Genomic DNA, 16,035 nt, shown 5'->3' on the forward strand with positions numbered 1-16,035 from the left:
TAGTCTCATCCCTTTTCCCCCCTGATTTTCTTGGCTTAGAGTCTAGATTCATGCAACTTCTTAGATGTCTCTGTGGAACTAAGTAAGGACAACAAGAATGCCAGGAATTCACGTAGATGCCTCATAAACTGAATCCTACTTTTCCTGAGTCTTAGATGATTCCCATTAAAGCCCATATTCCTTGGTTCAGCATACAAGGTCTTCACAGTCTGACTACAGCCTACTCTTCTCGGTCTTATTTCCTCCCTCCATTTCCTGTCTTATACCTTAGAGTAAGCATGCTGAATCACTTTTCATTTCTTGAACATTCCTCTTGCCTTCATACATGTGAATATTTTATTTCTTCTCTTTGGAATTACTTTTCTTCTAACAACTTGTCTGTCAGACAATCTCCTGTAAGTGTTTTAAAACCAGTCCAGATTACAGATCACCTCCTCTCTGAAGACTTTTCTGACATCTCCAACAGTTCTTTCTCTCTCTCCCCACCTCCCATTCCCCTTTAATCTTTCATATATATCACTTGACATAAAGAATTGAAACTGTACCTTTAAATGTCTGTCTTTGCTACTAGACTTTGAGCTTTTTGAAGCCAGGCAATAAGGTTTTTTCATCTTTCTTCCCCTAGGATCCAGCACACAGCATATTTTATCACTGTTGCCCATACATGCTTTCTGAATTAACAGCAACTGAATTGACCCAGGAGGATCTTGGAATGTGCCCTCAAATGGCTGTTAATATGGCTGACAAGATTTGGAATTGCTAAGATCTCTAATTAAACTGTCTCTGGTCACCATCTCTAATAAGCAGTTTTGCTAGAAACTGAGATGAATTAAAGCAGCCTAGGAGACAAAGTCTATTTCTTCCTGGGCCATCTCATTCAGAGGCCACTCTTCCCTGTCCACACAGTGATTTATTACTTGATACATCAGGTACAAACAGATTCCAGCAGGGCCTCCACTTTGAGAAATCCTTATGCTCTTAAGTAGCAAGGAAGGAATTATAGGGGAAGATGTATGTCCTGGATCCTCTTTTCTATGAAATCTCTGTTGTCTTCATTAAGTAGAGAGTCAAATGGAAACCAAAAGGTCAGTGAAAAATCCTTGGACCACACTATTCCTTGACTTTTTCTACAGGCATATCCTGTCCCTGTTTGTCTAACTGTTCACAGAAACAGGGCCGACACTTCATTCAAGGGCTTTCTTTAAAGCTTTCAGGGTCCCGGTTAGATGCTGTGCTGCTGTTCCTCTCTTCGCCTCCTCCTCACAAGGCAGATCTTTGACAGCCAAGGACATGAGACTCTACTCCTCATATTCCTGCTCAGAGTGGATGCTAAGAGCCTCAGAAGAACACTTCTGAAGTTGTCAGGAAAGCTTCCTGCCAACGGCCCGAAGCAGAGCGTCCTTGACCTCTTTATTCCTCAGGGTGTACACCACAGGGTTCAGTAGCGGGGTAATGACAGTGTAGGTCACTGAGATCAGCTGGTCCTGATCTCTGGTGTTTTCTGACTTGGGCTTGAGGTAGGCAGTGGAGGCACAGCCGTAGTGGACAATGACCACAGTGAGGTGGGAGGCACAGGTAGCAAAGGCCTTCTTCCGGCCCTCGGCTGAGGCGATCTTGAGGATGGTGGAGATGATGAGGACATAGGAGATGAAGACCAGACCCATAGGCACAACGAGCACCAAAACGCTGATGATCAGAGTCAGGATCTCATTGACAGTGGTGTCAATGCAGGAGAGCTTCATCACAGGCCGGATGTCACAGAAGAAGTGGGCCACCTTTGTGGTACAGAAGGGCAGCCTAAACACAGCTGACACCTGTGTCATGGCCACAATCAGCCCAATGCTGCAGGCGCCCCCCACCAGCTGGACACACACCCTCTTGTTCATGATGACTGTGTATCTCAGGGGGTTGCAGATGGCCACGTAGCGGTCATACCCCATTGCTGTGAGCAGGAAGCAGTTGGTGATCCCAAAGGTTACGAAAAAGAACATCTGTGTGGCACAGCCTGCTAGTGAGATGGACTGACTCATGCCCATGAGGCTGGACAGCATCCTTGGGAGAATGACTAATGTATATACAGTCTCTGAAGTGGACAGCATGCTGAGGAAGAAGTACATGGGGGTGTGGAGATGACGATCAATACGGATAATGGTCACAATGATTGTATTACCTGCCAGGGTCAAGATGTACAGTGCAAGGAACACCACAAAAAGAGTGAGCTCGTGCTCATGGAAGCTGGTGAAACCTTGGAAAACAAACTCAGTGGTGAGAGTGTGGTTTCCTCTCTTCATTGAGTGGTCACTAAATCTGAAATGTAGAAGAATAAAAGTTGCATGATTTCAGTAAAGCAATTTAATCACATTTCTGAAATTGATTGAACTTCATTCTCAGCTAGCAACCTGGGGATACATTTCCCAGTGGCTTAAAGTCAATCCCTGGGTTTACTTTGCTTAGAACATTTTTATTCTGTAGCCATCTATTACAATTGCCTACGCATGCTAGCATCATATAAGTTTCCACCCCCCCCCATTGTATAACCATGTACATTCCCACTTCAACCCACTCTTCCTCCATGTCATCTGGAATGCCCCTCTTCCTTTCCTCCTCTTATTTAAATCGATCCTGTTTTTCAAAGACGAGTGCAAATTTTCAGTCCTCTACCAATGCATATCATACTTTGAAGTTCTCATGTTTATTTGGATTACTGTCAGCCCCCCAAAGTGCCACACTCTCCTCACATAAACACTCTGTGACTTTATACCCTTTACATCTGTGTATCTCACTAGCTCAGGTTTATGCATGGATTTGATTCTTGAAAACAATTTGTTTAGGGATTGACTGGAGTCTTCTTTTATCTCAAGACTATGAATCATCCCCTTGCACCTCCTTTAGGAAGCAGAAGCAAAGCAGACGCAGAGAAGTTCATCTTGTTTTCAAGAAGGAAAAGGTGAATCTTAACCAACCACCACCCTCTCCCCACTGCTGTCTGAATGATGGAAGTCGGCTGACAGTTCACAACACCGACTCACGTATATTGTAAACTCTGCAGTGTCATCTTCCCTAAACGAGAAAGCAAATTTACAGCCAGTACAACTTTATGAGTAGGCAGACACCTCCTCTGCAGAGGTAAACAACTGTACTAGGGAATATGCAGAAAATTCAGGTGTCCCTCACCTAAACAAAGGCAAACCCTGAATACAAAGAACAGAGTTAACACTAAAGATACATCATTTTGTTGAAGGATGGGGCTCAGTCCAATTCATGTAATATTTCACATTTTTGTTCCTTTAGACGATAAGTTCCTGTAGAGTATTTAAATTATCTTCCGATTTCCTTATGCATATTCAGAAAAAGACTTTTTGCATAAAGTAAGTCACTTCAGTGATGAAGGTTAGTAGGCGTGCACAAAAACCTCCTTTAAGTTTATAAAAGATTATTTAAGAGAAGTTGGTGACCAACCATTAATCACTTACACTAAGAATGCTAAGAGAGTAAAGTTGCAACAGAAAATATTTCCCATTAGGGAAAATCATTTGACACTAAAATATGAGGCCGAAGACATTTATCTTCTGTGAGGCTGCTGGGCATAAACTAGGCAACGGTCCAGCCATGGCGTGGTGTGGCACCTCTGCTATGAAGTAAAAAAATGTGTGTCAGAGCTTTTGATTGTTACAATGATGGTCATGGGTATCGCTAGCAATTAATGGTGCTAAGTGTCCTGCAAGACATGTGCCAGTCCCACCCAAGGGAGAATTGTCCTATGCCAAATACCAAGTAGGGCTTCTGCTGAGAAACCCTAGGCTCAAGTGTCATCCAGTCTGGCTGACGCCCATATGTTTTGAGGTAGAGGAATGGCTGGTACAACCTGGTTAGCTTGCTCCATCCTTCAGAGCCTATAATTCTTCCAAGAAAATCAAGGGAAGGAAGAGCAAACACCACCTTCTCTAGCTGTGACAAGAGCTGTTCTACTACAATAAATTAAAGTCAGACCACAAGCAATAAGCCCCAATTCAGTTCCTTTTCTAAGGAGCACTTACTTGTGACTACCTAGTTCTGAGGTACAACAGGAGAGCTGGGCTGGAGGAGGCTGAGGCATGAAGACTGAAATGTTGGGCTCCCTTGGCCACAGTGTGCGGGCCAGGGAAGAGCAAGGTAACCAAAAGTGCCTGTGGACAGGTGCGAAGGCTGTGCAGGCAGCGAATAAACACATTCCAGCAGGAGTGTGTTCAGGCTTGGGAGCTGCAAGGCTTCCTTGACAGCCCCTCTGTGTCGAGAAGTCTTCAAAGCCAGAGGAGATGGTCTCCCAGGAGCAGCCAGTGGGGCTCCTGGACGGTAACTTTTCGAAGGCATCCTAAGAGCCACCCTGGGGCTGGGAGGGTACAGGCAGCTGGTACCTGGGGAGCTCGTTAACGTGTGGGCTTATTTACCCAGTCCCACAGTGGGCCTTTTGGGAGTCTGAGGGCAGTTTGTGCTTCAAGTAGAAACAGCATTAAAGGAAGCTGGTTTGTTTAGTTCAGTATTGCTTGTTTGAATAAGCACATTATAGCTGGCTGGTTAGCTCATTTGGTTAGAGAGTGGTGTTTAATAATAAAATAATGAATACACATATTGTGTCTTCTTACATGTGTGCCTTGGAAACAGATTACAAATCTAAGGAGCTCAAGCTTAGAGCCATAACATCTTGGATCTCAGGAAGTTAGGCCCTTTTTTTATGGGCAGGATCTCTGCTCAGTTTAAGAATCTGGCTTTCTCTTTGGAATTAAACTAGTTGAATATGGCCATAGGTCTGCAGAGGGCAGTTCATGCTGCCCGCCTTTCTGCCTCTGCGATATTCAGAATTGGAAGTACATTGTCTTTAGATCCAAGGATCCTCTCTTGGGGGGTTAGGAAACAGAGATGAGCCTCTGAATGCTGTTTTCTTTACTCAAAATTATCTCCCCTTCTCCATGTGACAAACTTCTACCAGTCTATCAAGACCCAACTCCGAATTTACTTACTGATGAAGAATTTCCATGAGTTAATTTACTGCCTTCATTGCATTTTCTTACTTTTAACATGTGGTGCTGATCTGTGCCTATTTATTCTTCAAACACTGAGTGCATGGCGGGCCCTGTGCTGGTTGCTGGGCCTGCAGAAATGAGATGTTTCATCGACCTTTGAGGAGCTCACCAGTTAGTTGAAGGTGATAGACGGTTTATTAAAATAAATACCATATGTAAGTAGGACAGAAAGGCAAGACTGTTCTTGATTAGACTCAGTTTGATTACAGAAACATTCTGTAGGTAAAGTAAGATCAGGCTACAAAAGATTTTTAGAGTACTTAGACTGATCACTTTTAAAGGACTTCTCAAGTGACTTCACTTACCCCTCCTGTTCATGGACTTCAAAGTCCTCTAGCAATTAGCCTCTTAAGGACTGTCAGGCTTTACCACTAGCTACTCTGCACCCTCTTCATGTTTAGTTGGGGATTTTGCTTCCATGATGATAGAAAAGAACTCAGCACTGAGATTTGGTAGATTGATCTGGCTGCAGGATGGAGATGGATTTGAGGTTGGTGAGAAGAGGCAAGGTGATTGCTGACACAACAGATCAGGCCAGAGATATTTGGGATTGATCTAGAGGGACTGACCGTGGCCCCTAGAAGAGGGACAGATGTGATACATATGAGGTGAACTAACAGGGCTTGTAACTGGATCAATGTGTGGATCAAGGGAGAGGAGAGAACCAGTCATTGCATAAACTACTCCCATCAGGTTCATTCGTGCCTACTCCTTGATTATTCACAAATACGCATAGCTTCCTATTGTGACAGATAAGTCAAACAAATGATCTTTATGTTAATGTTCCATTCTTAGATACAATTGGTAGCTATGGGCTCTCAATAGGAGAGGAGTAGAGTTGGGCAAATAGCTCAGTACTTTGTGATGCCATTGCTTTGGGACAAATTAGGAAGATTCTGAAAATGGGGCATTGGGTAGATGATATAAAAATGTGGTGCTTGGGGGCAGAAGATGTAATCAGTGCCAGAGGCAACTAATATTTATTGAACACTTTCACAAGTTTTTGTCTCACTTAGTCCTCCAAATGACCCTATGAAGTCAGTGGTACTATTTCCATTTTGTAAATGAAAGATAAGGAATTTATCACTCCATCAACAGTAAATTTAGTGGAATTTGGTGCTAAACAGAAATCAACATGTGGGGTGACTATAGAAACAAAGCTGGCAAAAGAGCCAAGAGAACTTGCTATAAACTGCTTTATTTGGGGACCATATTCAAGCAGTTCTTACTGTGTTCACTCATGGAGTTCACATTAGTTTAGGATCCCAGGTCTAGACCTCCTAATGATGCTTTAGGATTATTGTCAGTGGGAATCTTTCAGAGCCATGAATAAGGCTGATGACCGAACTAACTGCAGTCAACATAATTCCTCAATGTCTTAGTCAGCTTGGGCTGCTGTAACAAAATATCAGACTGTGTGGCTCAAATTATAGACATTTGTTTCTCAGTTCGGTGGCTGGGAATCCAAGATCAAGGTGCTAGATTTGATTACTGAGAGAGTGAGAGAGCTCTCTGTGGGCTCTTCTTAAAGGACCCTAATCCCATGATGAGGACCCTACCCTCATGATGACTTCTAAACCTAATTATTTCCTACAGGCTTCATCTCCAAATACCATAACATTGGCGTTTAGGGCTTCAGCATGTGAATTATGGGATGGGGGAACACAGTTCAATCCATAGCACCCAGGTTATATCTACTCTCATACTGTCACCCGTCCTATCCCTGTCACCTAAGCTGAGGTCCCCAGTTTTTTGGATGTGAAAAATCCTTTTTTATTTCAAAATATGTCATAGATCTCCAGCTTGGTGATAGTTGGATAATAATAGTACTATTTGTACCTATTGGTAGAAAAAAAAATAAATTCCTGAAAAGAGAACTATGAATTTAGTAATTGGTGCTTTCAGATGGATTATGGTACATTCAAATAGTTGCATTATGTTTCTGTAAGTATTTATACACCCTGCATATGAAGACTGATACACACATGAATCCTGGGGCTCCTTGCAGTGTTTCTGAGGCAACCAGGAGAGAAGCGGGAATGTGCTGTTAATAGTTGGTACACCAATAAGTGGGTGGGGCCTGGGGGAAGGGACTCCGGGGTAGGAATGCAGAGAGGCAGCTGAGTGGTTTATTAACACATGGGCGCGTGTATCCAGGAAGCAATTTTTGGAAGACCCTGAAGAATGGTTAGGTTCCTTTTACTGGAACATGGGATCAAAGACTGTAGGGGAAGCCTATTTACAAAGTCAGAACCTCCTGGGAGGAGGGAGCTCATTCTATGATTGAGAACTCTGTTGTTAAAAACTGTCACCTCTGAGGGGGATGGGGGTGGAGGAGGAGGAGCTAATAACTATCGCTGCTTCCTGTGCGCCAGGAGACATTATGTCTGTAACAGTTCTGACTCCTCACAGTGACCTGGGGAGAGTGCTACTATCAGCCCCACTGTGCCGATAGGAAACAAAGGCCAGGGAGATGAAGTGACTGTCCTTTGCTTATAATGGTGGACCTAGGATCAGACACATGTCTGTCCCCAAAGCCTGTGCTCCATTTACAGTATCACACTGCTTAAGCATCTCCTACTTCAGGCCATCAGTGCTTGGAAGAGAGTCAGGAACACAAAAAACACAGGAAGGAAGATAGGTATAGAGGTTAGTAATCTAATGGTCCTGAGTCCTGTCATTCTTCAGTGGCCTTTGGCCCACTTCAGATTTCCTTTTTTTCTTTCGTCCTTTGAAGCTGTGCTGAGCGGAGAAAGGATGCACCAAGATACTCAAGGAAATTATGCATATTATAATACATAAATCCTGAACTTTCAGACAGATGTCCAGTTCTAGACATTCAAATAGGATTTGAGATATGTGTAAATCCACAATGTCTGTATTATAAAGGAGAAAGCTAGTTAAAATAATCATCATGAGCTTATAATACAGCAGCAGACTCTGGGGTGAATTGCCTATTCTTAAATCCTGATTCTGCCACATACTAGCTGTATGACCTTGAGGAATTAATCTTTTCAGGTCTCAGATTTCTCATCTGTAAAATAAGTTTAATAAAATACTTACCTCGTAGACTTACAGTGAGAATTCAATCAGTAAAGTGCTTAAATTAATGCCTGTAGTCCAGGAGGATATTCAATAAATGTACCAAAAAAGGACATCACAAAGGGGAGGGGGGCAAACAACCTGAAAGTAAAAAATAACAATAAGAAAAGAGGGAGAAGAACTGTCTGCTGATGCTAATTGTATTTTAGCTTCCCACAGTTGTCTTTCTTCCTTTATTCCTTCCTCCTCTCCTTTCTTTTAATAAATAATTATTGAGCAGCTACTACGTACCGGACATTGTTCTAGGTGCAACAGATGCAGAGAGGACACTCAAAGAGTGGAGCCAAGTGAGTGGTATGGGTATCACCTGGCTTAGGTCGGGTTCCCTTGAAGCAGAGCCTGCAACAAGGACCCAGGTGCAGGGATTGACCGAGGCAATATTCTCCGAGAAAGTGGAGTGAGAGAAGCAGGATGGGATGGGGGAAGAGCTAAGCAAGGCTGTGGTCTCGGTTGGAATCTAACTTCAGTCCTGATCTAATGGAGGACTCTAGGTGCACTCGGAGGTTGGTCGCATCTTGAAGGAACTTGGGTGACCCTTTGTAACTTCTGTTTCACACAGGCCTTGGCTGTGGACTTCCCCTTGTGAAGGATGGGGGTAGGGTATGAATCACATCTAAGAAAGTTCCCCTTCAGCCAATGGCAATTCTTCAGAGAAGAGGGCAGCTCTGAGTAGATGGCACTGCAACATTCACATTGGCTGGATTTGGGTGTGCCAACCCCATAAAGGATTCTGGACAGAGCAACAACAGATTCCATTATAGTACCCACGCTCTCTGGGGAGAGGGGATGGGATACGAAGATGGGCCTCTTCTTTTGCAATTCTCAAATATACAGGAAGCCATTTTTATGGGTTTTGCTTAAGTCACTCAAAATTCTCAATCAGTCTGTAAACTGATTTTCAGAACCTGTGTCTGGCATAGCTGTCTAGGGTTTATACATTTAGTGATAGGCACAGAGTAAATCATTAATGGAGTGATTTTTTAAAAATTATAGTGTAAAATGTAGCATCAGAAGTGTTATATGTAAATAAAGGAGAACTTGTTATTTTTATTGGCCCTGATTTTTGTGCTGAGGCCAGGTTCAGATTACATAAATTCCTATGATATGATACCATATTTTCTGCCCACCCACACTGCTGGTTTACAGTACTTTATGCCAAGGGTAACAGCAATGTCTAACATTGTAGTACAGCACCTGAATATGCTTTATCTTATTTGATTTTCATTGAGCTTCGTAAACCCATCTAGCAATCTTGGAAAATCCACCCATCTCTTCTTCCATTAATCTTTTCCTTTCCTGTCTCACTCTATGTCTCTGACTCCCAGGTGCTTCCCAGATCAGGTACCTGGAGCCCTTATACTATCTCTTATCTGACTGGCTCCCTCACTCTGACAACTCATCACACTCAAAATTTTATTGTTACTAAGACTGATGAGCACCTAAGAGAGGGACTTCTTGCCCAAAGCTCTGAGCAAGGCATCCTTGACCTCTTTGTTCCTCAGGCTGTATACAACAGGGTTTAGGAGTGGGGTAATGACAGTGTAGGTTACAGAGATAAGTCTGTCCTGCAGGGAATTTTGTGATTTGGGTTTTAGGTAGATGAAGGAGGTACAGCCATAGTGGACAATGACCACTGTGAGATGTGAAGCACAGGTGGCAAAGGCCTTTTTCCGACCCTCAGCAGATGCAATCTTGAGGATGGTGGTGACAATCAGGACATAGGACATAAAGATCAAGACCATGGGCAGAACAAGGATGCCCAGACTAATGAGCAAAGTGATAAATTCTCTGATGGTTGTATCCGCACAGGCAAGCTTCATTAGGGGCCTAATGTCACAAAAGAAGTGGGAGATGATATTGGCATCACAGAAGGGCAGGCTGAACACAGAAGACACTTGAATGATGGCTGTGCTCAGGCCAATGATCCAGGATCCACTTGCCAACTGTATACAAGTCTTTTTGCCCAAGATGACTGGATACCGTAGGGGGTTACAGATGGCCACATAGCGGTCATACCCCATGGCTGTCAGCAAAAAGCAGTTGTTGACACCAAAAGTGAGATAGAAGAAGAGTTGAGTGGCACAGTCTGGAATGGAGATGGCTCATTGGGGATTGAGGAGACCGGACAGCATCCGGGGAATGATGGCCACTGTGTAACAGGTCTCAGAAATGGACAGCGCACTCAGGAAGAAGTACATCAGTGTGTGAAGTTGACAGGTTGAAGTGGATAACTGTCAAGATGATAGCATTGCTGGCAAGAGTCAACAGGTACAAGACCAAAAAGACCACAAAGAGGATGTGTCTGTGCTGCCACCAAAAATGGAAAAGCCTTCAAAGGTAAACTCTGCCACAGCTGTGAAATTGGGTCTTGGCATTGAGAAGAATCTGGGTCTGAAAGCAATGAAATGGGAAGGTTGAACATCCAGGCTGGAAACAGTAGGCTGGACCAGGGTCATCATCAACCATGCGTAGAAACTCGAAGTGAGTGTAGCTCTGGGTTCAGAAGCTCTCAGCATTCAAACACTGGCCAAGTTCTCCAAGACCTCTTAAGGTTCTTAGGTGCTGGCATTGGCGGCGGATGTAGTAGAGGGTGGGCAGTGCGGGGAAGAGAGTAAATATGTAGAGGGAGTAGTGGAAACATCTACCAAGCTTGGCTAGAAGTAGACAGAGATAGACAGGTACACTAGAAAAGTAGATTGATAGGTAGACCAGAGAAGGCACTGTGCTGACTATGTGCAGCCCCGGAGCTCCACCCAGACTCACGTAGTTTGGACCCGCAATGGCCCATCACATTTTAGAGACCCAGTGCAAAGGGACATGCATAAAGAGAGGGTTCAAGCCAGGGAAACTATTTAAGGCACACTTCTGAACAGCCAGCTCCAGCTCTGGTAAGAAGCACTTGGTAAATCAAGGTATATAACACTACTTCCTTTCATGGTTCAAGTTAGATTAAAAATGGCTAATATCTGGAATAAAGTGGTGAAAGGGATACCACTTTTTTTTTTTTCACTTGGGGAGATTCTAATATATGGACCCAGGACATTCTGTGATCCAGAGCTAGCTCCTTACAGCCCTGCTTCCTTCCTGTGTTCCCCAAATACTACTTGTTTTAATACCCGAATCTCCTTCCTTCTGTATGGAAGGTAGTTTCCACTTCTGTTTTCTCATCTGTAAACACAGTAAAGAGTCTGAAACTTAAGGGTTTGAAGTACCAGTAACTATAATAAAACAGTGATTAAAACAAAATATTAAGGTTTATGGAAATCTCTGGCTTTAACGCCAGTGTAAGTGGAGGGATGCTGGACTTTTTTTTTCCCCCCTCTCTTCATTTGTCTCCATTGGTTCATCTATAAAGTAGAATAATATCTACTCATAGTATTACTATGGAGATTATATGAATTACTGTATGTAAATAGCCAAGCACAGTTCTTGATACATAACAGGCAGATAGTAAATTACATTTCTGCTCCCCTCCCTTCATCTGTCCTCCCTATCCTCACTTTAACCCTGGATTCTCCTTGTGTGTTAGACCCACCCAAACACTCCTTCATCTGTTCATTCATTCTCTGCTCTCTCTCCTATTCTCTCTCTCATGTTCATGGGTGGCTCTTGTCATTAACTTCTTCAATATCTATTGATCAGCAAGTCGAGTCCTCACTTTCCACCTCCTCTCCAACTCTAGATTCTGAAATATGTGGGGATGAGGGTAGGAATGGTCTGGAATCTATCCCTTCCTGGCCAAACCCCAGCTCCACTTACTTCACATGTGACCTTAGAAACATTTCCTCATCTCTTTAGGCTTCAGTTTCTCCACCTGTAAGATGAAGACGGTACTGATACCTACCTCAGAGGACTGATGCAAGGATTACACGGGAGGATGCTGGTAAGGCATTTAGCAGAAGGCCTGGTACAGAGTGTGCCATCAATAAATGGTAACTGTTGATAAAGAGGAACATAGACCTAAAAATATGACTTTTGTAGGTCATTGTTTTATCTTCACTTCTCCTCCCCCAAGCCTCACTTCAGGTTAGAAGGAGTTATTTTCCATCCAACTAGGACTTGTGTAGCAGCTTGCAAGTTAGAGGATGCTTTTTTGTCTTTTGGAGATAGGAGAAGGAGGTAGCGGGAAGGGAAACACAATATTCAAACAGGGGAGAGAATCCCAAAGACCAGGAGGAGGATCTGATGGAGGTTGGAATGGAAAAGCCATTCCCAGCTCAGCAAGTCTGCAGGCATGCCCGTGTCCTGGACCTCCTACTTGAACTCCTACACTCATGAACCCTGATATTTCAGCCAGCCAGCCATTCACTGACCCTCTACCTTCCTGGCCTTTGATTGCTGTCTGGGGCAGGAAGAAAAAAGAAATGGTGGAGACTTTTATGTTCAGGGAATATACTTTTTCTAGTATAAAGGGGGAAACTTAGGTCCATTCAACCAGTCAAATGTTCCATTTCTTTCCTCTAGGCCCCGCAGACCAGGAGTGTGATAGAGAGTGATAGGGGTGGGACTGAATGTTCCTGGTTCCCCTGGCTCATTCAGTGTGACACCTTGAAGGCTATATTTTGGGCTAAATTGACCAATTCACCCTTTGAAAGTTCTGCCTAGACTTTTCTAAGGCGAGTGCCCAGATAACACTTTGCAAGTGATTTTTTCAGTATTTGTAGGGCTCTTTACTCCCTAAGTGCATTCACTTTTCCACTTGACAGTATTCCCAGGAAAGGAAAGAAATGAGAAGGTGGCATGCCATGAGGCAAGGGTCACAAGGCCATATCTAGGCAGGGCTGAGGCTTACTCAGTCTTTAGGAGAGTGAGGCTTGAGAGCGTAGAATCACGATTGCCAGGACTCCCGCTGTGCGTGGCCGACACAGCACCCAGAGAATCTTCTGAAGGGGAGGACTGGAAGAAAAACTTAGAGCCCACCAGAGTCTGTTAATTAATTTCTCTCTCTGATTGGTCAGATCTGGAAGTAACAGACAGAAAGCAACACCAGGCTCTCCTGTGCCTCCCCATAGCCCTATCCTTTAAGTGTAGATTGCTGTCTGTCACAGAGGACCATTCTCCTGTGCCCCAGACTCTGGGGTCCCTCTCCCCAGAGTCACAGTGACTGTCCCCAAGGCAGCAGTAGCAAGATACAAACACCATGATGTCTAGGGAACTCATTAGAAAAGGGATCTCATCAACCCACTCACATAAATAGTATGTAGGTGTCAGGGAGGAAGAAATTTGCCTCTGCCCCTTCAGGATCTCTGGCTGGTCTAAGAATTAAATTGAGATGAGACAGATTGATATGAGAAAAATCAGCAAAAGGGTAATAGCAGGTATACATGGGAGAGACCCAGGAAAACTGAGTAATGCCTCAATGCCTCAAGACCTCACCTTGAATACCATCTTCAACTAAAGACAAAAGAGGACGTTGTAGATAGCTGATTTAGGACTTCAGAGGGGAGGAGGGCAATTCACATGGAGATGGAAAAGCTAGTTTGATAAACGTTTTCCTGGGTCTTGGAGGGACAGTGAGACACAGGAAATTTAACAGACTTTCTTAGGTTCCTCCCTATTTACTACACCGAGTTCATACTATAGTTATCTATGGTGATAGCTTCCTTCCTGGAACAGGTCCTCTATCTACATTCTTTTAGGCAGTTAGTGGGAGGGTCAAAGGTTCTTCTGAGTCTTTTGAGCATGGATTGTTTTCAGCTCAAAATAACCCACATGCCAAAGAGACATTTTGTGGCGGCAAATTTTGTTTCCCTGCAGTAGGCAGTCTGGGATTTCCACAGGAACAAAGCCATTACATCAGGACATGGTCCTGCTCTGCTCAGTGGATGAAGAGAAGCTCTTGCCGCCTGACCCATTGTTGTAGAAAGGGTCTATAACATTGTGGAACCCAACCATGTTTAAGGGTGCAGTTTCATTAGGCAAGCCACTCACACTCTAGGGTCTCTGCACCCTAAGAGCCAAAGGATCTCTCTCTGAGTTCCCTTCCAATTTGAATGTTCCGGGATCTGTGACTCATTCATTCACTGATTCCTTCAACAAGTACTCATTGTGTGCCTCTCATATGTCAGGTACATGGAATATAGCAGAATCTGTACTACATGCCAGTCCCACTGATTTTGCACATCAGACTCCAAGGCATCACTGTGTATTACATAGGAAAAACAGAGACCCTTCTCCTTGTGGAAGATGAGAAGGAAGGCCCCCTTTGCAGTAATTCCTGCATCTCCCCTCTCTCTCCCCCAATGAGACAGGAACAACAAATGTGCAGCGAGAGGAGGGCCATATCCCAGGTCTCTCTTAAGTCCCTGGGACTCGCCCGGCCAAGTGTGAGTCCTTGGCTTTCGCACAGGAAAGAATTCAAGAGCAAGCCACAGTTGAGTAAGGGTAGATTTACTTAGAGAGCTACATATTTCATAGAGTTCAGGCTGTTTCAGGAGAGAGAAAGGCCTCGAGATGTGGAGGTTGGGTGCTCAAGTTAAAGTAAAAGTAGATACACACTCCACAGAGTGTGGGCCATCTCCGAAGACTAGGGAGTGAGAGAGGCCATGACGCACAGTGTTGCTAGTTTTTATGGACTCGGAAGCTTCCTATGCCAATAAGTGGGAGGATCATTCCAACTACCCTGGGGAAGGGGCTGGGATTCCCAGGAACTTGGGCCATCACCTGCTCTTTGACCTTTTATGATTAGCCTTAGAACTGTCATGGTGCCTTTGGGCATGTTATTTATCATGCTAATATGTTACAATGAGCTTATAATGAACCTCAAGGTCTACTGGAAGTCATATCTCCCGCCATCTTGATCCTCAGTGCCTACTGGGAGTTGAATCTTCCACCATTTTGGTGTTAATTGCTGTGTCATTCCTTGAATGGCTGTGCCCTGCCCCCTTCCCTCCTGCCTCACCAGCATTTAGGCAACCAACAGACCCAGTTTTGTCTGCCTTTCATAATATGAGCCTAAGACTGGGCCTTTCCAAAGTTGGAGCAGAGTCAAGTATCACATCTCCCAGGTTCCCCTGGGACTTGGGCTTTTCATTAATCCCAGTTCTGGTACCCAGTTTATGCCTTTCTTCTAGAGACCCCAAAGTAGGAAAGTCTTCTTTCCTAAGACCCAGTGGAATGAGAGATGAATACTTGAAAGCAAGGTGGCTTATTGTAGTGTCTTTGATAAGCCAAGTAAACAGAGAGACTGACAAGCATGGAATAGTTGTGAGGCACTTGGTTTTGTCCTGCATAATCTCTTTTAAGGCCCTCAATCGTTTACCCAAGAGAAACTGCAGATACTCAGGTTCATAAGCCATTAAGATCCAGAGACCCACAGCTAAGAAACAGATATATAGTATATTTATCACTGCTTGGAAATGGCCAGTGCATAACCTCATTAGAACTGTTTGCAATCCTTTAGGGAGCAGCTAAAGGAAGGCTTAAAGCTGGGCAACAGGTCTTATCAAAATCTTAAAATAATCAGTAAATCTTGGGCCTCATTAGTCAATGTCCATTCTTCACAGTTTTTCTGGTAGCTCTAAATATGTAGCTCTCTGAAATTAGAAATAGAATGGAGTTGAAACCCATGAGAAAGGAAACCAGTGATGTTGAAATTATAAACTGGAAAATGACTTTTTTTTAATTATATGAATTCTTATTGTATGGTTATATGAAAAAGACAAAAAAAATTCTGGTGTAGATGGAGGTTTTTTTCTGGAAAGGGAATGAGTACATCATCTGTATGTTTTGGCAGTTTTTGTACTTGTCTTTTCCATTCTGATTTTTTTATATCTCTTATTTCTCTTGACATACCGCATTTAGTTTTGAACTATAATAGAGGGTTGAATGAAGGCAGTTATAGAGGTGTTTTTGTCTTTTTCCAAATTTAATT

The 16,035-nt window shown here is 43.6% G+C and overlaps 1 protein-coding gene across 1 annotated transcript; it reads right to left on the bottom strand.

The window, feature by feature from the left end:
* Window positions 1-1,361: 1,361 nt before the first annotated feature.
* Window positions 1,362-10,561, bottom strand: LOC102519216 (olfactory receptor 10J1-like). The gene is given in 4 exon segments (XM_032463955.1): window positions 1,362-2,293; window positions 10,036-10,378; window positions 10,380-10,472; window positions 10,475-10,561. Coding segments are annotated over 4 exon segments (1,431 nt in total). The 5' UTR covers window positions 10,538-10,561.
* Between the last annotated feature and the right edge of the window lie 5,474 nt (window positions 10,562-16,035).

This window comes from Camelus ferus, chromosome 21, assembly GCF_009834535.1.
Source record: "Camelus ferus isolate YT-003-E chromosome 21, BCGSAC_Cfer_1.0, whole genome shotgun sequence".
NCBI classification, from domain to species: Eukaryota; Metazoa; Chordata; class Mammalia; order Artiodactyla; family Camelidae; genus Camelus; species Camelus ferus.